The sequence below is a fragment of the Acipenser ruthenus genome, chromosome 41, assembly GCF_902713425.1.
Source record: "Acipenser ruthenus chromosome 41, fAciRut3.2 maternal haplotype, whole genome shotgun sequence".
Taxonomy (NCBI): domain Eukaryota; kingdom Metazoa; phylum Chordata; class Actinopteri; order Acipenseriformes; family Acipenseridae; genus Acipenser; species Acipenser ruthenus.
The window spans coordinates 827,898-850,447 of NC_081229.1; the positions used below are offsets into that span (position 1 = coordinate 827,898).

The 22,550-nt window shown below is 51.5% G+C and overlaps 3 protein-coding genes across 7 annotated transcripts; 1 reads left to right on the plus strand and 2 right to left on the minus strand.

Moving 5' to 3' along the window:
• Positions 1-28: 28 nt before the first annotated feature.
• LOC117434053 (heat shock cognate 71 kDa protein) lies at positions 29-9,766 on the minus strand. Of its 3 annotated transcripts, XM_059011160.1 has the most exons (9): positions 8,731-9,757; positions 6,775-6,980; positions 5,618-5,823; positions 5,373-5,525; positions 4,353-4,908; positions 3,536-3,738; positions 2,908-3,106; positions 1,677-1,909; positions 29-747 (listed from the first exon to the last, which is right to left on the minus strand). In XM_059011160.1, exons 2-9 carry the CDS (start codon positions 6,977-6,979, stop codon positions 565-567), a joined length of 1,938 nt encoding a protein of 645 aa, XP_058867143.1. In that variant the 5' UTR covers position 6,980; positions 8,731-9,757; the 3' UTR covers positions 29-564. The 3 variants fall into 3 exon arrangements, with proteins under 3 accessions (XP_058867143.1, XP_058867142.1, XP_058867141.1); XM_059011159.1 differs by lacking the exon at positions 29-747 and having other exon boundaries at positions 1,825-3,106; positions 8,731-8,955; positions 9,037-9,766; XM_059011158.1 differs by lacking the exon at positions 29-747 and having other exon boundaries at positions 1,825-3,106; positions 8,731-9,766.
• Positions 9,767-10,792: 1,026 nt separating this feature from the next.
• Positions 10,793-16,445, minus strand: LOC117434078 (TBC1 domain family member 15). Of its 3 annotated transcripts, XM_059011215.1 has the most exons (10): positions 16,013-16,426; positions 15,060-15,245; positions 14,477-14,595; positions 14,123-14,226; positions 13,699-13,766; positions 13,105-13,251; positions 12,884-12,974; positions 12,320-12,441; positions 11,780-11,924; positions 10,793-11,254 (listed from the first exon to the last, which is right to left on the minus strand). In XM_059011215.1, exons 1-10 carry the CDS (start codon positions 16,221-16,223, stop codon positions 11,095-11,097), a joined length of 1,353 nt encoding a protein of 450 aa, XP_058867198.1. In that variant the 5' UTR covers positions 16,224-16,426; the 3' UTR covers positions 10,793-11,094. The 3 variants fall into 3 exon arrangements, with proteins under 3 accessions (XP_058867198.1, XP_058867199.1, XP_058867200.1); XM_059011216.1 differs by lacking the exon at positions 15,060-15,245 and having other exon boundaries at positions 16,013-16,422; XM_059011217.1 differs by lacking the exon at positions 11,780-11,924 and having other exon boundaries at positions 11,087-11,254; positions 16,013-16,445.
• Positions 16,446-18,247: 1,802 nt separating this feature from the next.
• On the plus strand, positions 18,248-22,052 carry LOC117434071 (interferon-inducible GTPase 5-like). Its single transcript, XM_059011225.1, has 3 exons — positions 18,248-18,515; positions 19,420-20,413; positions 21,178-22,052. The coding sequence occupies exons 2-3, from the start codon at positions 19,484-19,486 to the stop codon at positions 21,484-21,486; spliced, it is 1,239 nt and encodes a 412-aa protein (XP_058867208.1). The 5' UTR covers positions 18,248-18,515; positions 19,420-19,483; the 3' UTR covers positions 21,487-22,052.
• The last annotated feature ends 498 nt before the right edge of the window (positions 22,053-22,550 follow it).

Below are 22,550 nucleotides of genomic sequence, written 5' to 3' on the forward strand. Positions count from 1 at the left end.
TTGAAGAATAAAAACACAGAATTCAAGCTCTATCTTTTTATTTTATTATTATTATTTATTTATTAGGCAGACGCCTTTATCCCAGGCGACTCACAGAGGTGTCGCAGGGCAGCGCAGGGTTACAATGCGAGATTCATATTTAAACACAGTGCAGTTTACAGCAAGTGCAAATAATAATGCTACTAGAATACAATATGAACTAGGAAGCAGCCAGTTAGCATTACAACAAGTTATATCCACAAAGGTATTTTTAGTAGTGCAATAGTGTAAGGACGGTGCATTAGCTGAGGATCCAGTGCAGAGCAGGAGGGGCGGATCAAGAGATCTACAAGCGCTTTCTAAACAGGGGGGTCTGGAGGGATCTTTGGTTTCATCTATATGCAAGATACTATGTGCTGGAAGACTAGGCCTGCAATGCATGTTTACTGCAGCTCAGAAGAGACGCGCTCACAGTGCATCAGGAGACCTCTCTCCTGCCTCTCTGTGAATCATCATTTAAAAGCTCAGCCGCTCTCTTAGAGGAGCAGACGGAGGATCGCTGGACCAGTCTCTCTCGCTCTTACTCTAGTCCACCTCCTCAATGGTGGGCCCTGAAGAGGACCCCCCGGCCCCCCCAGGGAAGCCCCCTGGCATCCCCCCAGGCATGCCGCCCCCTGCAGCCCCTCCCTGGTACAGCTTGGTGATGATGGGGTTGCACAGCTTCTCCAGCTCCTTCTGCTGGTGGTCGTACTCGTCCTTCTCAGCCATCTGTGAACGACAGCAAACTCGTCACAGCCTTGTGAGCTCTGTACCACGCAGCATACAGCCCTGAGTGTACCTGCACGCAGCATACAGCCCCGAGTGTACCTGCACACAGCATACAGCCCTGAGTGTACCTGCACACAGCATACAGCCCTGAGTGTACCTGCACCCAGCATACAGCCCCGAGTGTACCTGCACACAGCATACAGCCCTGAGTGTACCTGCACACAGCATACAGCCCCGAGTGTACCTGCACGCAGCATACAGCCCCGAGTGTACCTGCACACAGCATACAGCCCCGAGTGTACCTGCACACAGCATACAGCCCCCTGAGTGTACCTGCACACAGTACAGCAGTGTGCACATGTATGCGAACACCTCCAGATTCATCATGTATAGCAGTGTTTTGAAATCAAGTATAGCAGTGCATGTCTGTCTGTATGTACAGGTGCAGCAGTGTCTGTCTGTCTGTCTGTATGTACAGGTGCAGCAGTGTCTGTCTGTCTGTACAGGTGCAGCAGTGTCTGTCTGTCTGCACAGGTGCAGCAGTGTCTGTCTGTATGTACAGGTGCAGCAGTGTCTGCCTGTCTGTCTGTCTGTACAGGTGCAGCAGTGTCTGTCTGTATGTACAGGTGCAGCAGTGTCTGCCTGTCTGTGTACAGGTGCAGCAGTGTCTGTCTGTCTGTCTGTCTGTACAGGTGCAGCAGTGTCTGTCTGTCTGTCTGTCTGTCTGTACAGGTGCAGCAGTGTCTGTCTGTCTATGTACAGGTGCAGCAGTGTCTGTCTGTCTGTCTGTCTGTCTGTCTGTACAGGTGCAGCAGTGTCTGCCTGTCTATGTACAGGTGCAGCAGTGTCTGTCTGTCTGTCTGTACAGGTGCAGCAGTGTCTGTCTGTATGTCTCAGTGTATCAGTGCGTTTCTGCTCCACGTTCCTACCTGGTTCCTGTCGAGCCAGCTGATCACCTCGTTGCACTTGTCGATGATTCTCTGCTTGTCCTCCGGGCTGACCTTGCCCTGCAGCTTCTCGTCCTCCACCGTGCTCTTCATGTGGAAGGCCAGCGACTCCAGCGAGTTCTTGGCCGTCACCTTCTCCCTCTGGACCTCGTCCTCCGCCCTGTACTGATCCGCCTCCTGCACCATCCGCTCGATGTCTTCCTTACTCAGACGCCCTGCACAGAACAAAACCGTCAGCACTGCCAGCCAACCACAGGGAAGCATTGCAAACACAGAGAGGTCTGGTAAAGCATAGGGAAGCATTGCAAACACAGAGAGGTGTGGTAAAGCATAGGGAAGCATTGCAAACACAGAGAGGTGTGGTAAAGCATAGGGAAGCATTGTAAAGCACAGAGAGGTCTGGTAAAGCACAGGGAAGCATTGCAAAGCACAGAGAGGTCTGGTAAAGCATAGGGAAGCATTGCAAAGCACAGAGAGGTCTGGTAAAGCATAGGGAAGCATTGTAAAGCACAGAGAGGTCTGGTAAAGCACAGGGAAGCATTGTAAAGCACAGAGAGGTCTGGTAAAGCATAGGGAAGCATTGCAAACACAGAGAGGTCTGGTAAAGCATTGGGAAGCATTATAAAGCACAGAGAGGTCTGGTAAAGCATATGGAAGCATTGTAAAGCACAGAGAGGTCTGGTAAAGCATAGGGACGCATTGTAAAGCACAAAGAGGTCTGGTAAAGCATAGGGAAGCATTATAAAGCACAGAGAGGTCTGGTAAAGCATATGGAAGCATTGTAAAGCACAGAGAGGTCTGGTAAAGCATAGGGACGCATTGTAAAGCACAGAGAGGTCTGGTAAAGCATAGGGAAGCATTGTAAAGCACAGAGAGGTCTGGTAAAGCATAGGGCAGCATTGTAAAGCACAGAGAGGTCTGGTAAAGCATAGGGCAGCATTGTAAAGCACAGAGAGGTCTGGTAAAGCATAGGGAAGCATTGTAAAGCACAGAGCGGTCTGGTAAAGCATAGGGAAGCATTGTAAAGCATAGGGAAGCATTGTAAAGCATAGGGAAGCATTGTAAAGCACAGAGGGGTCTGGTAAAGCATATGGAAGCATTGTAAAGGATAGGGAAGCATTGTAAAGCACAGAGGGGTCTGGTAAAGCATATGGAAGCATTGTAAAGCACAGAGAGGTCTGGTAAAGCCCGGGCTGTGCTGGCGCTGGTTCACCCTTGTCGTTGGTGATGGTGATCTTGTTCTCTTTGCCGGTGCTCTTGTCCACCGCGAACACGTTCAGGATGCCGTTGGCGTCGATGTCAAAGGTCACCTCGATCTGGGGGACCCCGCGGGGGGCTGGGGGGATCCCCGTCAGCTCGAACTTCCCCAGCAGGTTGTTGTCCTTGGTCATCGCTCTCTCTCCCTCGAACACCTGGGACGCACGCACACACAGACACACGCACACACACACAGACAGTTCATGACAAGAGCCACACAGTGACGCACTTACAGTCAAAACTTTTCTACTCTCCAATTTATCGTTTCAGTCAAAAGCAAATATGTGTAGAGGGAGGGTTATAGAGGGGGGGTTGGAGAGGGGGCTGGAGGGGTCTGCAGAGGGGTTATAGAGGGGGGGTTGGAGAGGGGGCTGGAGGGGTCTGCAGAGGGGTTATAGAGGGGGCTGGAGGGGTCTGCAGAGGGGTTTGAGAGGGGGTTACAGAGGGGAATGGAGAGGGTCTGGGCTGCCTAGGTACCTGGATGAGCACTCCGGGCTGGTTGAGAGGGGGGCTGGAGGGGTCTGCAGAGGAGTTTGAGAGGGGGTTACAGAGGGGAATGGAGAGAGTCTGGGCTGCCCATGTACCTGGATGAGCACCCCAGGCTGGTTGTCTGAGTAGGTGGTGAAGGTCTGGGTCTGCTTGGTGGGGATGGTGGTGTTGCGCTTGATCAGGACGGTCATCACTCCTCCGGCCGTCTCGATGCCCAGGGACAGCGGCGTGACGTCCAGCAGCAGCAGGTCCTGCACGTTGTCAGACTTGTCGCCCGCCAGGATCGCAGCCTGCACGGCTGTGTGAGACACAGAGGACCAATCACAATCACACAGTGCATCCCTGCTACCAATCAGAAACACAGCCAGCCTTCATTCCACCAATCACAGTCAAACACCACCCCCGCTCGTCCAATCACAGTCAAACACCACCCTCGCTCGTCCAATCACAGTCAAACACCACCCTCGCTCATCCAATCACTGTCAAACACCACCCCCGCTCATCCAATCACAGTCAAACACCACCCCCGCTCGTCCAATCACAGTCAAACACACCCCCGCTCGTCCAATCACTGTCAAACACCACCCCCGCTCATCCAATCACTGTCAAACACCACCCTCGCTCGTCCAATCACAGTCAAATACCACCCTCGCTCGTCCAATCACAAACACAGAGATCCCTCATTGCACCAATCACAATTGCAGAGAGCCTCACTTCCACCAATCCCAGACCGCCCTGGTTCCCCCCTTATCGCCGGATTAGACCCGGAATCAAAACCCAAAGACAAACGTTTTCGACCGGAACTCTTTCTCAAGCTCATTTTCTCAACATTTTTGTCACCAGGACGATCAGAGTCTAGTGATTGTGAACGCGGCTCTACAGAGTGCTTCAGCAGCTCTCGCCGCTGCCTACCCGCCCCGTACGCCACCGCCTCGTCCGGGTTGATGCTCTTGTTCAGCTCCCGGCCGTTGAAGAAGTCCTGCAGGAGTTTCTGGATCTTGGGGATGCGGGTGGAGCCCCCGACCAGTACGATCTCGTGGATCTGAGCCTTGTCCATCTTGGCGTCCCGGAGCGCCTTCTCCACGGGCTCCAGGGTGCCCCTGAAGAGGTCCGCGTTGAGCTCCTCGAAGCGCGCCCGCGTGACGGAGGTGTAGAAGTCGGCTCCCTCGTAGAGCGAGTCGATCTCGAGGCTGGCCTGCGTGCTGGAGGACAGGGTGCGCTTGGCCCTCTCGCAGGCCGTCCTCAGGCGCCGCACGGCCCGCTTGTTGCCCGCGATGTCCTTCTGGTGCTTCCTCTTGAACTCCGCGATGAAGTGGCTGACCATGCGGTTGTCGAAGTCCTCCCCGCCCAGGTGCGTGTCGCCCGCCGTGGACTTCACCTCGAAGATCCCGTCCTCGATGGTCAGGATGGACACGTCGAAGGTGCCGCCGCCCAGGTCGAAGATCAGCACATTCCGCTCGCTGCCCACCTGCCGCGGGAGACACAGCAGTTGGAACGGGCGGGATTTTTAGGGTGTGTCTTATATCTGTTAATATGTACAGCTGACCCTGTCTTGCACATCACATCATATGCACAGCTGACCCTTTCTCTCAGTTAATATGTACAGTTTTTACCATAGACTGTCTTCTCGCGAGCCTAGAGGACTACGAATCTAAGCGGTTCTGTCACCCAAAATGCAAAGAAACTCTTTGTCTAAATACTGGCTCCCTCCTCCGCATGCAGTCCCCTGACAATCATTCTCCATGACATCACGCAGTCACCTGACTGTGGTTCTCCATGACATCACGCAGTCACCTGACAGTGGTTCTCCGTGACATCACGCAGTCACCTGACAGTGGCTCTCCGTGACCTCACGCAGTCCCCTGACAGTGGCTCTCCGTGACCTCACGCAGTCCCCTGACTGTGGTTCTCCGTGACCTCACGGCGTCTCACCTTCTTGTCCAGCCCGTACGCGATGGCAGCGGCGGTCGGCTCGTTGATGATGCGCAGCACGTTGAGCCCGGCGATGGTCCCCGCGTCTTTGGTGGCCTGCCGCTGGGAGTCGTTGAAGTAGGCGGGCACAGTGATGACAGCGTTGGACACGGACTGCAGAGACAAGAGGAGAGACGGTCACCAAGCGCCGGCTCTTACCAGAGACGCGATCCGCTCGCGCACCGAGAGAGTGCTGCAGCCCTCACCTTCCCCAGGTACGCCTCGGAGATCTCCTTCATCTTGGTGAGCACCATGGAGGACACCTCCTCTGGGTAGAAGGTCTTCACCTCCCCCTTGTACTCCACCTCCATCTTGGGCCGGCCGGCGTCGCTGATCACCTTGAAGGGCCAGTGCTTCATGTCGGACTGGACCACCGGCTCATCGAAGCGCCGGCCAATCAGCCGCTTTGCATCTGGGGAGGGGGGGAGAGACCCAGTCATTGCATTCTGAACAACATCCAGAACCATTAAACACACTCAACACTGCTGAACTTAGAAACACTGAAAGAGGTTCAGTGACCAGCGTTTCCTAATGGAACTCCCTCCCTAGCTAGCTGCGTGTGATCTGCACATTATACAAGCTTGCTAATTGCCCTCCCTCACTGGCTGTGTGTGGTCTGCACATTATACCAGCTTGCTAATTGAACTCCCTCCCTCCCTCCCTCCCTCCCTCGCTGGCTGTGTGTGATCTGCACATTATACCAGCTTGCTAATTGCACTCCCTCCCTCCCTCCCTCCCTCCCTCGCTGGCTGTGTGTGATCTGCACATTATACCAGCTTGCTAATTGCACTCCCTCCCTCCCTCGCTATCTGTGTGTGATCTGCACATTATACCAGCTTGCTAATTGCACTCCCTCCCTCCCTCGCTATCTGTGTGTGATCTGCACATTATACAAGCTTGCTAACTGAACTCCCTCCCTCCCTCGCTGGCTGTGTGTGATCTGCATATTATACAAGCTTGCTAATTGAACTCCCTCCCTCCCTCCCTCGCTGGCTGTGTGTGATCTGCACATTATACAAGCTTGCTAATTGCCCTCCCTCACTGGCTGTGTGTGGTCTGCATATTATACAAGCTTGCTAATTGAACTCCCTCCCTCCCTCCCTCGCTGGCTGTGTGTGATCTGCACATTATACAAGCTTGCTAATTGCCCTCCCTCACTGGCTGTGTGTGGTCTGCACATTATACCAGCTTGCTAATTGAACTCCCTCCCTCCCTCGCTGGCTGGCTGTGTGTGATCTGCATATTATACAAGCTTGCTAACTGAACTCCCTCCCTCCCTCGCTGGCTGTGTGTGATCTGCACATTGCTGCAGCGAGGAGAGACGCAGCCGGGTCCCAGCACCGCGCGGCTCTCCTCTGCTCACCGAAGACGGTGTTGGTCGGGTTCATCGCCACCTGGTTCTTGGCCGCGTCTCCGATCAGGCGCTCGGTGTCGGTGAACGCCACGTAGCTGGGCGTGGTCCGGTTGCCCTGGTCGTTGGCGATGATCTCCACTTTGCCGTGCTGGAAGATCCCCACGCAGGAGTAGGTGGTCCCCAGGTCGATACCAACGGCCGGCCCCTTAGACATGCTGCAGTGGAACAGGAGAAAGAGGGTGGGTCTGCACAGGAGCGAAACACGCCGGAGATCTTAACTCGTATAGTGTTATTATTATTATTATTATTATTATTACTATTATTATTACTATTATTATTATTATTATTATTATTATTCGTGTCTAGATTCACCCTGAAGTATTATTAACTGTTTGCTTATTACAACCCTGCAAAAGCAGTCCTGTATTACACTGTACACACACGTGGTATTTCTGCTGCATTTCCACTAGGGGGCAGAGTGCTCCAGGTTTTACTGGGCTATACAAGGAAGCGAATGGCAGTGTCCAGTTGGCAAGTGTAACAAGGATCCTCCACACTGTGCAGTTCAGCCCTGCCCTGGACTGGAGGGAGCACCCTTTCTCTTGGTGGGGTGCGGAGGGGAGCAGTTTCCATAGGAAGGGTTTGTAATGTGAATTTCACACTCCTTGTAAAAGGCCAGCATGCCAGTCCCATGCTCACTGTTGCGTTGTACATGAATCACTCTGGAATGCTTCTGGACTGCTCCCTCGCTCTGCATTCTGTTTCTATGATATGGAACGTGACGTTCCCTGTGGAATTCCCTGACACAGCTCTGGCGGGGTGGAGAATACTGAGCTCTGGTGTTTCTACAGCATGCATGGGCGGAGATTCAATCTAAACAACTGAAGCTCGGGGCTCCTGTGTGACTCGCTGCGGAGATTCAATCTAAACAACTGAGGCTCGGGGCTCCTGTGTGACTCGCTGTCTCAGGAGAGAATGCCACCGCTGTGCTACCAGCTGCAGAATGGACTTGGGAGTGTTTCACATACTACAGCGCTGGATAACAGCTGTGGTAAAGGGAAGCATTGTAAAGCACAGAGATAGGTAGCGGAATACAAACACACACGCGGATTAGGTAGCAGAATGCAAACACACACACGCCCTTCTAGAGGAATCTGCTGCTCCTGATGAAGGAATACAGCCTGCACCTGGGGGAGTGGGGATGGGGGGGGGGGGGGGCTGTTTATCCCAGGATTTAGACCTCTCGCTAATTTAACCCTTTGTAGAATTTCAACCTGCATGCTGGACCATCAACAAAGTCGTCCAGACAGTGGTTTGGGTTACAGTTTGATTTCAGAACAAGTTTTTAATGTGCTGGTAGAGAGATGCGCTTTAATGATTTCATTCTTGTCGAATCTTTTTTTAAAATATTATTTTAATAAAAAAATAAAATAAAAAAAATTAAAAGTCCTGCACAGGATGTTTGGTTGGGCTTGCCCAATTTTACAGTGACTTATTCAGGATGGGGGGAGGGAGGGGGGGGGGGGGGAAATAGATAGGAATGTGTTGTGACCTCAGGGTTCAGATATTTCAAAGCGTTAGGTCGAGATCACATGAGAAATGCTCTCAGGGTCTCGACAGAACAGAGTTTGGTTCTGTATCTTATCTGTCCTCAATCACCCCACCGCACACTTCTGAGCGGGTTTCAGTTTTCAATTCTGCAATAGAGAGTTCATGTCGTGGTGTCCCTCTCTGCACAGAGAACCATCCCGTCTTCCAGGGGGCCACTCTTGAACCCGTTTAAAACCAAAAAAAAAAATCAAAACTCCCTCTGATTCACCTGGCATCACTTCAAAGTATTTTTTTGGTTTTTTTTGTCAGCTGTGTGTGCAAAGCAAAAAGCATCTCGATTTTCAAGCCTTAACAAAAACAAGCAAGAACAAGCAATAACAAGCCCACAATGCACTTCAGCTTGAATCTCTTTACCTGGCTTCGTCAAAGTGTCTGTGTGGCACAGAACTGGAGCAATCGAGACAGGAGACTCTGAAACCCGCACAGCTCTCCTCACCACAGAACTGGAGCAATCGAGACAGGAGACTCTGAAACCTGCACAGCTCTCCTCACCACAGAACTGGAGCAAACGATTCAGGAGACTCTGAAACCCGCACAGCTCTCCTCACCACAGAACTGGAGCAATCGAGACAGGAGACTCTGAAACACACACAGCTCTCCTCACCACAGAACTGGAGCAATCGAGACAGGAGACTCTGAAACACACACAGCTCTCCTCACCACAGAACTGCAGCAGCCGGTGGGGGTCGTCTGGCGCTGGCTTTATACCCCCGGTCAGGGGATTCTATTTAAAGGGAGGCTGACAAACTGCAGAAAGTTCTGGACTGGAAACGTACCCCTCCCTCTCCTGACCAATCACAGCAGGGCGGGGGTCTCTGCTGTGCTCAGCTGTGATTGGCCCAACGTTGTTGTTGGTTTGTTTTACACGTGTGTGTGTGCCAAAAGATTTTTTTTTTATTTTCGAGTGTTTTCTACATGAGTCGTGCCTCTGGTGTGGGTAATGATTCCTTAATCCAGCGCTGCGGTTTTCATTTTAAAAGCTACTGTCCACTCTGCCTGGATTATTGAATTGCAAACACTTTCTAATGAACTTTCCCCTTATAAAAGTAATAGTAAAGCATATTAAAAAGACAAAACACAGTAAACTAAGCCTTATTAAAAAGGTTTCCCCATAGTAAAAGCACAGCAAAGTGTAACAGAGCACAGTAAAAGCATAGGCAAGCAATGTGAAGCAGAGAGGGGTATGGGAAATGCAGAACATAACCATGGTAAAAATGAAAAAATACGCTGTGAACTCAGCAGGCTGGCTCCCGCTGTTACCTGCAGCAGCAGGAGGTTACGAGCGTCTCCGCTGCAGTGCCAGGTGATTACAGGAGCTCTCGTTTCTCCCTCTGCCCCTCTTGGCTTTGACCTTTACAGCTGAGTTATAAATATAACCTGTTGACTTCATTGAGAAGCGATACCCCCCCCCCCACTCCTCCTCACAGCCCTGCAGCATCATCATCATCCATCACTGCATCTGTCCTGAGTGTGTGAGTGTGTGTGTCTCAGTGTGAGTGTGTGTGTCTCAGTGTGTGTGTGTCTCAGTGTGTGTGTGAGTGTCAGTGTGTGTCTCAGTGTGTGTGTGTCTCAGTGTGTGTGTGTCTCAGTGTGTGAGTGTGTGTGTGTCTCAGTGTGTGTGTGAGTGAGTGTGTGTGTGTGTGTGTGTGTGAGTGTCAGTGTGTGTCTCAGTGTGTGTGTGTGTGTGTGAGTGTGTGTGTGTGAGTGTGAGTGAGTGTGTGTGTCTCAGTGTGTGTGTGAGTGAGTGTGTGTGTGTGTGTGTGTGTGTGAGTGTCAGTGTGTGAGTGTGTGTGTGTCTCAGTGTGTGTGTGAGTGAGTGTGTGTGTGTGTGTGTGTGTGAGTGTCAGTGTGTGTCTCAGTGTGTGTGTGTGTGTCAGTGTGTGTGTGTGAGTGTGTGTGTGTGTGTGTCTCAGTGTGTGTGTGTGTGTGAGTGTCTCAGTGTGTGTGTGTGTGTGTCTCAGTGTGTGTGTGTGAGTGTGAGTCTCAGTATGTGTGTGTGAGTGAGTGTGTGTGTGTGAGTGTGTGTGTGTCTCAGTGTGTGTGTGTGTGTGTCTCAGTGTGTGTGTGTGAGTGTGAGTCTCAGTATGTGTGTGTGAGTGAGTGAGTGTGTGTGTCTCAGTGTGTGTGTGTGTCTCAGTGTGTGTAAGTGTGTGTGTGTGTCTCAGTGTGTGTGTGTGAGTGTGTCTCAGTGTGTGAGTGTGTGTGTGTGTGTGTGTGTGTGTGTGTGTGTGCGTGTGTGTGTGTGAGTGGAATTGAACACATGTATATGTTCTACAGACGGAATGACACGCGTCATTTTGGAATCCAACATCATTCAAAACCCAACGACAGAACGACCGGGCGAGTCGAGCCGCGCTCTTCCAAACAATCAAGCAGACGGACGCAGAGCTCCACTGAAGGAAAGAGACTCCCTGAATTCAGCTCTCTCTTTTATTTCAGACACACTGCTCTACAAACAGCCCTCTCCACGCAGCGCTGCCGTGCCGTGCTCGCTTCACTCGCACACGATTCTTCCGGAGGCTCGTCCGGGATCAATGCCAGACTCGTTCTTGGAATGAGCACATCGCCGGGTGTCTCCTGTCGCCCAGGCACGGCTGTGTCTTGTGTCTCATGTTTCACTGCGACAGGTCCGGGCGCCAGCCTCTCCTCTCTTATTACTGCAGTGGCCTGGGGTTCGGGGAGCGGGGTTTGGGGGGGTGTGTCTCTCCTCCCTGCCGCTCAGGAGAAGAAGCTTCGCAGAGGGAAGCTGAAGGGCTCCCTGTCTTTAGACGGCAGGCAGTGGTTCTTGAAACAGTCCAGCACAGACTTCTTGCAGTACTTAATAAAAAGCTCTTCCGCTTTCTGCAGCGTGGCGTTCAGATCCAGCTTACCTTGCAAACTGAAACGAGAAAAAAAAAAAACCGTGCAAGTCAGAATCATACGCTAACAGAACCAGCCGACTCCCAACCAGCGGGAAAGCATTCTTCAAGGGGAACTAGCCAATGAAATTAAATTTAGTAAAACGACCATTAAATACAGCGTGGTGCACGTGAGCAGTGTTGGAGGAAGAGGTCATGACTTTAAATAAAATGATATCCGGTCACTTTCAGGTCGGCTGCGAGGTGAACAGTTCCCAGGTCATTTCACCTGAGCAGTGCCTTCAAAGTGCACTGCTGTCTGGCTACAAAGCGTGTCACTCAATTAAAGGAGAAGCAGCCGATTGGTTAAGGACAGGGAAGAAGTTTGCTGATTGGTTGGTCGTATCTCAACGACCCTCGCCCAGGGCTGGCCATTCCACTCCTGAGCCAATTAAACCTCCACCCAGTCGTTGATCACCCCAGCTGTTAAACCTGGCGTGGAACTCCAGGACTGGGATTGATTGCACAGCCCCGGTACGGACAGTCCTGCCCCCCCCCCGGGGTACCTGTTAGTGAACTGGATGAGCTGCACCTCGCTGGGGCAGCTCAGCAGCGTGGCTCTGTGCTCCAGCAGGATGGCCGTGCAGAGGAACAGCTCGAAGGTGAAGTCGGGGTTCACAGAGGGGGGCAGCTCCGTCCTCCCCTCCCCTCCTGAACACAAACACAAAATCAGCACCTCTCTGAACGGGACCATTAACCTCCCCTCCTGAACACAATCACAAAATCACTACCCCTATGTGTGTGTCAGTCTCTCTCTCTCACCTCCCCTCTGTGCGTGTCAGTCTCTCTCTCTCACCTCCCCTCTGTGTGTGTCAGTCTCTCTCTCTCTCACCTCCCCTCTGTGTGTGTGTGTGTGTGTGTGTCAGTCTCTCTCTCACCTCCCCTGTATGTGTGTGTGTGTGTGTGTGTGTGTGTGTTTGTGGGTGGGTGTGTGTGTGTGTGTGTCAGTCTCTCTCTCTCTCACCTCCCCTGTGTGTGTGTGTGTGTGTGTGTGTGTGTGTGTGTTTGTGGGTGGGTGTGTGTGTGTGTCAGTCTCTCTCTCTCACCTCCCCTCAGTCTCTCCTGGTCCCGGATCTCGTTCAGCTCCAGATGGTTGCTGCTCAGGATCTCAAAGAGCCGCAGAGCGTCGCTGTGCTCGAACTCCCTCTGGAACCCCAGCAGGAGCCACCTGCATGACCCCAACACACTTTACACACGACAAACCAGCAGCACAGCTAACCCTAACCCTAACCCTAACCCCAACCCCAACCCCAACCCCAACCCCAACCCCAACCCTAACCCCAACCCCAACCCCAACCCCAACACACTTTACACACGGCAAACCAACAGCACTACAACACATCAGCATCTGAACCCATCAGCATCACAATACAGCATCCCCTCTCCCCTCCCCTCCTCCCACCCTCTCCCCTCTCCCCTCTCCCCTCTCCCCTCCCCTCCCCTCCCACCCTCTCCCTTCTCCCCTCTCCCTTCTCCCCTCTCCCCTCTCCCCTCCCTTCTCCCCTCTCCCTTCTCCCCTCCCACCCTCTCCCCTCTCCCCTCTCCCCTCTCCCCTCTCCCCTCTCCCCTCTCCCCTCTCCCCTCTCCCCCTCTCCATCTCCATCTCTCACCTGTGGCAGAACGTCAGGCTGCCCAGATCCTCTCTCCCCAGGTGAGCGTGAAGCTCGGGGTCCAACTCCTGCAGCAGCTTCACCTCCAGCTCTGCACCGCGGGGCAAAGAGACACGGACAGACAGACAGACAGACAGACACACAGACACACAGGAAGGTTTTTAAAGACATCTCCTTCATGAAAAATAACAGCATTATATTTTTTCTTGCAGGGTTCTCACCGATTTTCCTGCGCAGCCCGTCGGCTTTGAAGTCGTCTGCGATCTTCTCCATGTAGGAGGAGAAGCACCAGTAAGAGTCCCTCTCAGAGTCGAGCACCTCCAGGAAGCGACTGCAGAGCTCGTTCATACCCTGAGTGTAGCTCACGTCTGAGAGAGAGGGGAGAAAGGGGGAGAGAGAGAGGAGGAGAGAGAGAGAGAGGGGGAGAGGGGGGAGAGAGAGAGGGAGAGAGGAGAGGGGGAAGAGAGAGGGGGAGTCATTTCAAATGCTTTTTTTATTATATTGGCTGACTTTAAGATCTCGTTGTCAGCTCCTCTCAGACACAGCGTCTGAAACTCTTCCAGGGGACGACAATGACTATTTCAGACTAACAAAGTCAAACACATTTACAAACAACTTTAAAAAGAGTAGCGCAGTGATAATGGCATTGCTGCGGCAGCTCCTCTGCAATAACAGAACTCTTTATAGACTCAGGAGTTCTGTTATTATCTTACGCCTCAGCAATGCCATGACCCCTGAACTCTGAACTCATGTCACACAAAGGAAAGTGTGTGCTACACATGGCAGGTGTTTCCCCGGACGGGTCTGCATGTTACCTGGGTGGAACGCGGCGAAGGTGATCAGAACCTCCCTCAACACCAGCAAGTTAGCAGAACCCTCGCCCCTGCAGGAGTGAAGAACCGGATCACTACACAGCACCACAGAGACAAACCGGACCGTAGACAAGGCATGCCGACCTGGAGCCTCCGTCTCTTCAAGGAGCGCTAGCCGGGTTTAACAATCCCCTTTCTTACCTCTTACAGGCTTTACTACAGTGTGTGTCTGTGTGTGTGTGTGTCTGCGTTGCTGTTGTAGTGCCCCTGTCTGTCTGTGTGTCTGTGTGTGTGTGTGTCTGCATTGCTATTGCAGTGCCCCTATCTGTGTGTGTGTTTGTGTGTGTGTGTGTCTGCATTGCTATTGCAGTGCCCCTGTCTGTCTGTGTGTCTATGTCGCCGGACGTGCCCCCTGCCTCGCACTCACAGGAAGTAGTCCAGGTCCCTCTCAGTCCGGGGCACGTCCTTGTCTATGATCCGGACGGCTTCCTGCAGCTCCTCGATGTCCAGCTGCACCCGGTCAATGAGAACCTGGAACAGAGACCACGGGCGGCTCAGAGCTCCTCCTGTACAGGTGTGCAGTGCAGCGGCTCACCCATTTCAACCCACAGTGGGCGCTGCGTTACACCACCCAGCGAGGGAGGGGATTATCGACTTGGGCGAGACCGCGACCCTCCCCCCTCCTCTCCCCCCTCCAAATCATCGGGTAATCCTCGGAGAGGTCCAAAGCCTCCCTTGTCTGGCTCTGGCTCTGGTTCTGGTTCTGGTTCTTTCCACTCACCTGAGCCTGCAGTTTGAGGAAGGCCTTCTTCTCCCTCGCCTCCTCGCTTTCCTCTGCTTCCGATTCCTCGGCCTCGAGACGGCTTCGTTCAAAGCGCTTCACAGCAGCGATCAGCTCCTCTACGAAGACACAGAACAGAGACGCTGAGGGTGACGAAGCTGGGATCCTGTGCGCTGCAGTCCAGCGCTCCAGCCCCGACCTGCACAGCACCCTAACGAGAGACGCGGGCTCGGTTTCAAATCTTAAACCAGCCTGGGGAGCTTCTTACCCTGTTTCAAATCTTAAACCAGCCTGGGGAGCTTCTTACTCTGTTTCAAATCTTAAACCAGCCTGGGGAGCTTCTTACCCTGTTTCAAATCTTAAACCAGCCTGGGGAGCTTCTTACCCTGTTTCAAATCTTAAACCAGCCTGGGGAGCTTCTCAGACTTACGGGACGATTTCTGTTACTTGAACTCAACCTGCAGATCACATTTAAACACGATGTTTACTGCGCTGGTTCTTGCGCTCGATATCGCCCCCTATCCGACCCCCCCGGGAGTGCGTGGGATCCTCCCCCCCCCTCGCTCCTGGCTGGCTGCCGTACCGTCCGTCCCGTTGAGCCGCATGCGCACCGCCCCGGGCAGCTCCCTCTGCCACTTCCTCTTCATGGTCTGGTAGCGGACTCCCAGCTCCTCAGACAGCGCGGCCCGCTCCAGCGCCGTCGAGCTGCAGGGGTACATCCCGAACAGGAACCCCCACACCAGCCTCCGATCCCCGGGCAGCACGCCACCTGAGAACCACAGGGAACACAGGGGGGTTCACGGGGAGCACAGCGCTGCCGTCACAGCAAAACTGGAGCTGGAGGAGGAACGGCGGCCAGACACGCTCTCTGGGTGTGACGCAACGTTTGACCACCAGGGGGCTGCTCAATAAGATGGGAATAAGACTCCCATTGCACAGCAGTGTCACCCATTCCAGGTTTTACTACCAGCTTGATCAGCCCCACAGTATGTGTGTGTGTAGGTAACAAGCTCAGGTGTGTCTTAAACCTCACAGCGGAAACCAGGAATGGATCAAACTGCTCTGCAATGGGAGTCTTTATTGCCATCCCTGAAATGAACATGCGAGTAGAATTGAAAACAATGCAGACACACAGCGTGTCAGCTTTATTATTATTATTATTATTATTATTATTTATTTCTTAGCAGACGCCCTTATCCAGGGCGACTTACAATCGTAAGCAAAAACATTTCAAGCGTTACAATACAAGTAATACAATAAGAGCAAGAAATACAATAACTTTGTATAACTTTACTTTCTCTCTGCTCCAGCAGCTGATGAGACTGCATTTATTGGCCCTGCTTGCGTCTCAATCAGACTCGTGCTTGTGAAAATAAACACACTTTAAAAGAGAACAAAACATTTCACAGAAACAGGAAAACCAGGAAACCGTGGAACTGTTTTAGGTTGCCCACAGCGATTAGCATTGCCAGGGTGTCTCTATTTTTTTTTAACAGCACGGCCGCCAGCATTGACGTGTTAATAAGACTTATTTACCTTGTTTGAAGATGTACGCTCTCAGCCTCGACTCGTCCACACGCCCTTCCGAGTCCACGACTCCTTGCAAGCCGCTGCTGCTGCAAGGCGAGAGGAGAGGCTGACAGAGATTCCCCGGGACAGCGCCTCGGTTTGATCCCTGATCCCCGTTCTGGGGCGAGCCCATCGCTTTCCTCTGCGGGGCTGCCGCGGCGTCCGATTGCCTCTCCATCGCTCCTTACCTACAGACACCCATCCTTGGTGTGGTGTGATCTGAATCTCAGCGAGCCTGCCAATGCGATATCCTGTGTTATTTCGGAGCTGCGGTGCTCCCTCCCTTCCTTCCTTCTCTCTCTCTCTCAAAGTTTACTCTTGCTCAGTCCGACTCTTTTCAGCAAGCCCTTCCTCGGTCATGTGATTTGTCCCGGCGCGCAGCGGCTCCCATCTCGGTTCAGGATTATTATACGCGAAAGGATTTCTTACAATGCCGATCTGTACAGCACAGACGTGTTATAGTAATCAGCTCCTTCGTGTCAGACCAACCCCGACCACGTTTGTTTCTCTTTTGCCTTATAAAAGTGTGGCAAAGTGTAATTTTATACAGACAGTGAATGGTAAAGCAGAGGCAAGCCTTCTAAAGAATAGCGAGGCATGTAAAGCAGATTTGAAAACATGGCAAACCCGTTTCTTTCTTTTCAATACGCTGCTCCCTGTGGAGTAGTGGTTAGGGCTCTGGACTCTTGACCGGAGGGTTGTGGGTTCAATCCCAGGTGGAGGACACTGCTGCTGTACCCTTGAGCAAGGTACTTTACCTAGATTGCTCCAGTAAAAACCCAACTGTATAAATGGGTAATTGTATGTAAAAATAATGTGATATCTTGTAACAATTGTAAGTCGCCCTGGATAAGGGTGTCAGCTAAGAAATAAATAATAATAATAATAATAATAACTCAAGCAGCAGCGGTTTAATATTGCGAATCGAGCAAGGGGGTTTCGCACAGATTAACACCCGGGCTGAAGAAAGAGAAACGGTGCTTTACTGTCGTTGAGTTTAGAGAAAGGGAGAGGGGGTGACACTGTGGAAGGGGGTGCACTGTGGACCTGCTAACTGCTCCGTGTTTCACGCTCACCAGTATAAACGGTGTATTTTAATTAAAGCGGACATTCCGCAGTCGTGTTACATTTTACAGTAAAGTAAGATTTACCTAATGACGTGGACTACAGCCTATACACGCATGCGCAGTTTACACTGTTGCGCACCCTGCCTCTTTGAAAACAAAACATAATATTTTTTGGCTTCCCACTTAGTAGACACGGCAGGGAGAGGCACACAAGCCGGCCCCCCCCTTGAGTTCTGTGAACAGAACCGCCCCCTCCTCCTAGCACGACAACTACCAGCTGCTAAAACAGCGGCGGTGTGTTTTCTCGCGGTCCCTGGCGCCATCTAGCGGTCACAAAACAAACTGTGGTTAGTTACATTGAAACTGCAATGTATTTTTCTTAACGACGTCACCACGCCTCGTCGACGCGCTGTCGTCGATTCAATTTGAAAATAACACAGAACTGAACGGAATGCCGGTGGCTGTCTGTTTTTAGGCGCGTACGACCCTAGACCAGCTTGACATCAAACAGACTCATTTAGGAGTTTCGCCAACAAACATCTGGTTTTCAAACTGCACAGCAAAGCAAGGCCCATCTTAACCAGTTCCTCAGCCTCCTATACCAGTACAACCAGTTGAAACCAGTGCGGGTCACAGCTGGGATTTGTCACTGAAGTTTGCAGCCTCTAGTGTTGGGGGGGTGTCTCATGATAACTGCAGTTTTTTTCCGTGGTTTTATACTGCGCATTTACTACACTTGGCGATGTTTCTTAACATGCTTTCCCGTTGCTCTCTGGGTTTTACTGTGCATGCACACGCTTGACTAGACTTTGCTGCGCTTTTGCTGCTGGGAGGCGCGCGACCCCCGCCCCAGTTTATTACAGATTTCCTTTGGAATCTCTCCAAGTCTGTTGCTCCACATTCCCGGTCTCGCGTCCAAGTAGAGAAGAAGAAATCCACGGAATTCACAGCGTCACGAGTCACGATTCAGACCAATCGCAGCAAAGCTTACCGTTTGTGTTGTGCATTTGTTTTGTGCAACCATGACAACGTCCTGGTGTGCAAGAAGGCACAGATGTCGAAACTAAACTAGAACAATAAACAAACACTAAATAAACACACACACCCCAAAAAAACACATTAGTTTAATGCCATCGGAACTTTGATAAAGTTAACTTATCGTGCAATAGTACTCAGCCGCCGCTAGGAAACTCTAACCCGCTAAACCCAACCAGAGATGCGCACTCTGTCTTACCGGCCGGACCGCCGATGCAAGAACGACTACAAATCCCAGAATGCACTGTTACCCCTCTCGCTCCTGAGCTCTGGCTGTGTGTGTGAGAGATAGTGAGAGAGTGAGAGAGTGAGAGAGTGAGTGCGGAGCCGGTGCGTCCGAGAGTGTCAGTCGAGCTCAGAGCGACAAGGTAAGTGAAACTAAAAAAGCGAGCAACAGGACGTTGAATATCTGATTGAATATGTTGAATGTATATATATATTGAATATAATACAGTATATATTCGAGAGATACAATCGAAGTGAATACAGTTCTGATGAAGTCGGTGTTCTTGTAAAGCGGTATTTAAGGGATGTCGGTGTTGGGCAGACACACTGAAGAGACTGGACGCGCCTCGCAGGTGTCCATACAGAGATTAGTCTTTTTGTTCGAGCACGTTATGGGCTGGTTTCACAGACCCTCGTTCGCACCAATCATGTTCGGTTTGACCGAAAATGAACATTTCAGTTTGTCCAAAGTTAGTGCTAATCGGAGTGTGTGAAACTTTAGGGGCATGTCCTAATTTAAAAGACAATTAAAAACATTCGGTATCATCATCATCATAATAATAATAATAATAATAATAATAATAATAATAATAATAATAATAATAATAATAATAATAATGCTCTTGGAGTCATACTTGCTTTCTGCTCGACGCGGCGCCTCTTGCGCAGTTGAACCCGGGTTTATATACAGTTAATATGATCGCTCTTGTAAAAGTCGGAAGCTCGGTGCTGCGCGTCAGAGCACCGCATGGTCGTGTTCGCTTTACGATCACTTCAATCTGTCGCTTTCCAAAAAAACAAGAGCCGGAGACAGCGCGGTGCGGGTCTGCCGAGCCCGCCTGGGTGCAGTCTGATTACCTGAGGGCTTTGTTTTTGTAACTGGCGTCTCTTTAACTGCACTGTTGTGATAAGGTACTCTAAATACAGCTTGGAATCTGAATATTATTATTATTATTATTATTATTATTATTATTATTATTATTATTATTATTATTATTATTATTATTATTATTATTGTCAAAGAAAATGGTTGTTTTTCTTCTGCAGAACTGCTGCTGCCCTTAGCTACTGTGTAGGAGTGCTTTGTGAAACCGGACCGGAGTTTCAGAACATGACGAGCCTTCAGACCATCAGCGAGCGGGAGCTGGGAGAGATGAGCGCTCTGGTCCAGTCCAGGGTTCTGACCGAAGTGGTGTCTCAGGTCCAGATCCTGCTCGACAAACTGGGCACCGCCAGCCTGGATATCGCAGTGACGGGGGAGTCCGGCGCGGGCAAGTCCACCTTCATCAACGCCTTCCGCGGGCTGGGGGACGAAGACAAAGGGTCTGCCAGGACGGGGGTGATCGAAACCACCCGAGAGGTAGCCGTTTACCAGCACCCCAGCCTCCCCACCATCCGCCTCTGGGACCTCCCGGGTATCGGAACCCCAGACTTCCGACCGGAGCGCTACCTGGAAGACGTGAACCTGGAGCGCTACGACTTCTTCATAATCGTGGCGTCGGAGCGTTTTAAGGAGAACCACGCGCTGCTGGCCCGGAGCATAGGATCCATGGGGAAGAAATTCTACTTCGTCCGCACTAAAGTGGACTCGGACCTGGCTTCCTCCCGGAGACAGCAACCCAGCAGCTTCAACGAGGCCGGCATCCTGGACAGGATCAGGGGGGACTGCGCGCGGTCGCTGGAGAGATCGGGGGCGGGCTGCGCCAGCGTGTTCCTCATCTCCGGTTTCGAGCCCCACAAGTATGATTTCACACGCCTGCGGGATACACTGGAGAGGGAGCTGGAGGGGTACAAGAGGCACGTGTTCCTGCTGGCCCTGCCCAACCTCTCCTGCGCCTACGTGGAGAAGAAGAAGCAGGCGCTGTCCGGCACGGTGTGGAAGACGGCGCTGTCTGCCTGCCTGGCCGCCGCGGTGCCGGGAGCCGCGCTCCACTGCAACGTGGACATGCTGATGCAGACGCTGCGCTCCTTCCAGGGGCACTTCGGCCTGGACCCGGAGTCTCTGCGCCGGCTGGCCGACAGAACGGAGAAGCCGTATGAGGTACCGACACAGCGAACACGCCCGCTCAGATATCCAGAGCCCCTCTTATGAACCCGCACTGAACAGCTCGTGAGACGGCTTGTGGATCACGCTTGTCTCACATTGCACTCCTCCTGCTTATAACAAATAACAATAGCTTTCACCCAGAGTAAAATCACAACAAAGCGTAATACAGCGCAGCGAGGCATCGGTAAGCATTGTAAAAGCACAACAAAGTGTAATACAGCACAGCGAGGCATCGGTAAGCATTGTAAAAGCACAACAAAGTGTAATACAGCGCAGCGAGGCATCGGTAAGCATTGTAAAAGCACAACAAAGTGTAATACAGCACAGCGAGGCATCGGTAAGCATTGTAAAAGCACAACAAAGCGTAATACAGCGCAGCGAGGCATCGGTAAGCATTGTAAAAGCACAACAAAGCGTAATACAGCACAGCGAGGCATCGGTAAGCATTGTAAAAGCACAGAGAGGTATGATCATGCATATTAAAAACAGACAAACCATGGTAAACTAACCCTTATAAAAGCTTCCCATATTAAAAGCACAATAAAGCACAGCGAAAGCGGGCTGATGCATGTGTAAGCACGGTAAAGAACAGAAAGGTTAAGGTAAAACATTAAACACGCCAGGGTAAGCTGTGGTAAATGCATGGGAAAAACAGTGATCAGAAACACGATGGTAAAGCTTTCTAAGGGCGACAGTCCCGGCGCTACACAGCGCTCTACACTGTAACAGCAGCAGGGGTCTGTCTTGTGTCCCCGCAGGCCCTGAGAGCGGTGGTGCGGTCCAGTCTGGCGGAGGATCTCTCCGCGCAGCGGGTGGTGGAGCTGCTGAGGCAGGCGGCTCTGGGGCAGCAGGTCCTGACCAGGGTGGTGGAGAGCAGGGTGCCCGTCCTGGGCAGCATCGCCAACGGCGGGGTCTCCTTCGCGGCCACGCACTACATCCTGAGCACCGCGCTGAACGAGCTGGCGGAGGACGCGAAGAGAGTGATCGGGACGGCGCTGGAGGAGAGGAAGGGAGAAACAGAGCCCGAGTTCCAGGTCCCTGACCCGGGCTTCTTCGCCTACGACTGAGCGCTCCTGCCTTCCACTGGCCGTCACACAGCTGCAAGCGCCTTCCAATAGCGGATTACACAGACGCAGGGGGTGCGTGTGTGAACATGTGAAAGAAAATTTAAAAATATATACATAAATAAAACCGCTTTGCTGTTCCATGCATTGAACTGTAACGATATATTTTAGGATGCTACCTCTACTCAGTAAATACAGGGGCGCTTACATTACAGTGTTATTGTGCAGAGTTACAATCTATTAAACGCAATATGAATGTAATTACTCAATCCTGCCTTATTAATATGCTCTTTCAAACTGTGTTTTCGTGTGATACTTCTCAAGATGCGAGACTTATCGAAAATAAAAAAATAATAAAGTAAACTGGCTGCATTTTAGATGAATGTATTCTTAATAAACGCTCTGGAACCGCTGTTGAGAATGAGAGGCGCATGAAGAAACAGCGATGCAGATCTGTGGTTGTTTAAAAGGTCCCAGGGTGGTTTTCTGAACAGGGTGCATGTACTGATAGTTTGTACATCGAATGTAAACGTGGTTTTCATTTTTAATTCAATAAAGCTGTTGCTGGAGTTTTGTGTTTCTAGAGAATTGGTTTAACGAGGCCCAGCAACGGGACTTGGTGGTGGTGATGGTGCTTCTTAAAATAACGAGCTGAATTGTTCTGTAATGAATGTGTTTTTCGAGACCTCGACACACCTGCCTGTCGTGTTCTTGGGGGTGAAATGCTTCGGCTGTTCTGGTCCTCAACGTCTCCAGGAAAGCCGTCTCTTTCACTTTCATATACACTTCACGGTTTCGGCTGGGTTTCGTTCCTGCTGTGAAACAGTAATTCAAGACTGTTGTCCTAACAATCCTGGAACTGTCAATCACTTATAAAGAAGTGGTTTTTATTTTAACTGCTGCACACAACACAGCGCTTTGAGACCGACTCACTGCATGGAGATCTTTGCATGTAAAATGTAATAGATTTTCTACTAATAGTTTGGTGCAACTCTTGCTCCACCCGCTTGCAAGTACATCTGCGCTGACATTACAGTTCAGATTGAAAAGAAACCCACTAAACAGCC

Coding starts and splice junctions, on each gene's coding strand:
- LOC117434071 (XM_059011225.1), top strand. CDS start 19,484: ATGACGAGCCTTCAGACCATCAGCGAGCGGGAGCTGGGAGAGATGAGC. Junction 20,414..21,177: donor GAACGGAGAAGCCGTATGAG/GTACCGACACAG, acceptor GTGTCCCCGCAG/GCCCTGAGAGCGGTGGTGCG.
- LOC117434078 (XM_059011215.1), bottom strand. CDS start 16,223: ATGGAGAGGCAATCGGACGCCGCGGCAGCCCCGCAGAGGAAAGCGATG. Junction 14,596..15,059: donor GCGGCTCAACGGGACGGACG/GTACGGCAGCCA, acceptor GTGTCTTCGTAG/AGGAGCTGATCGCTGCTGTG. Junction 13,252..13,698: donor CTTCGCCGCGTTCCACCCAG/GTAACATGCAGA, acceptor CCTCTCTCTCAG/ACGTGAGCTACACTCAGGGT.
- LOC117434053 (XM_059011159.1), bottom strand. CDS start 6,979: ATGTCTAAGGGGCCGGCCGTTGGTATCGACCTGGGGACCACCTACTCC. Junction 5,526..5,617: donor CCGAGGCGTACCTGGGGAAG/GTGAGGGCTGCA, acceptor TTGTCTCTGCAG/TCCGTGTCCAACGCTGTCAT. Junction 4,909..5,372: donor CGTACGGGCTGGACAAGAAG/GTGAGACGCCGT, acceptor CTCCCGCGGCAG/GTGGGCAGCGAGCGGAATGT.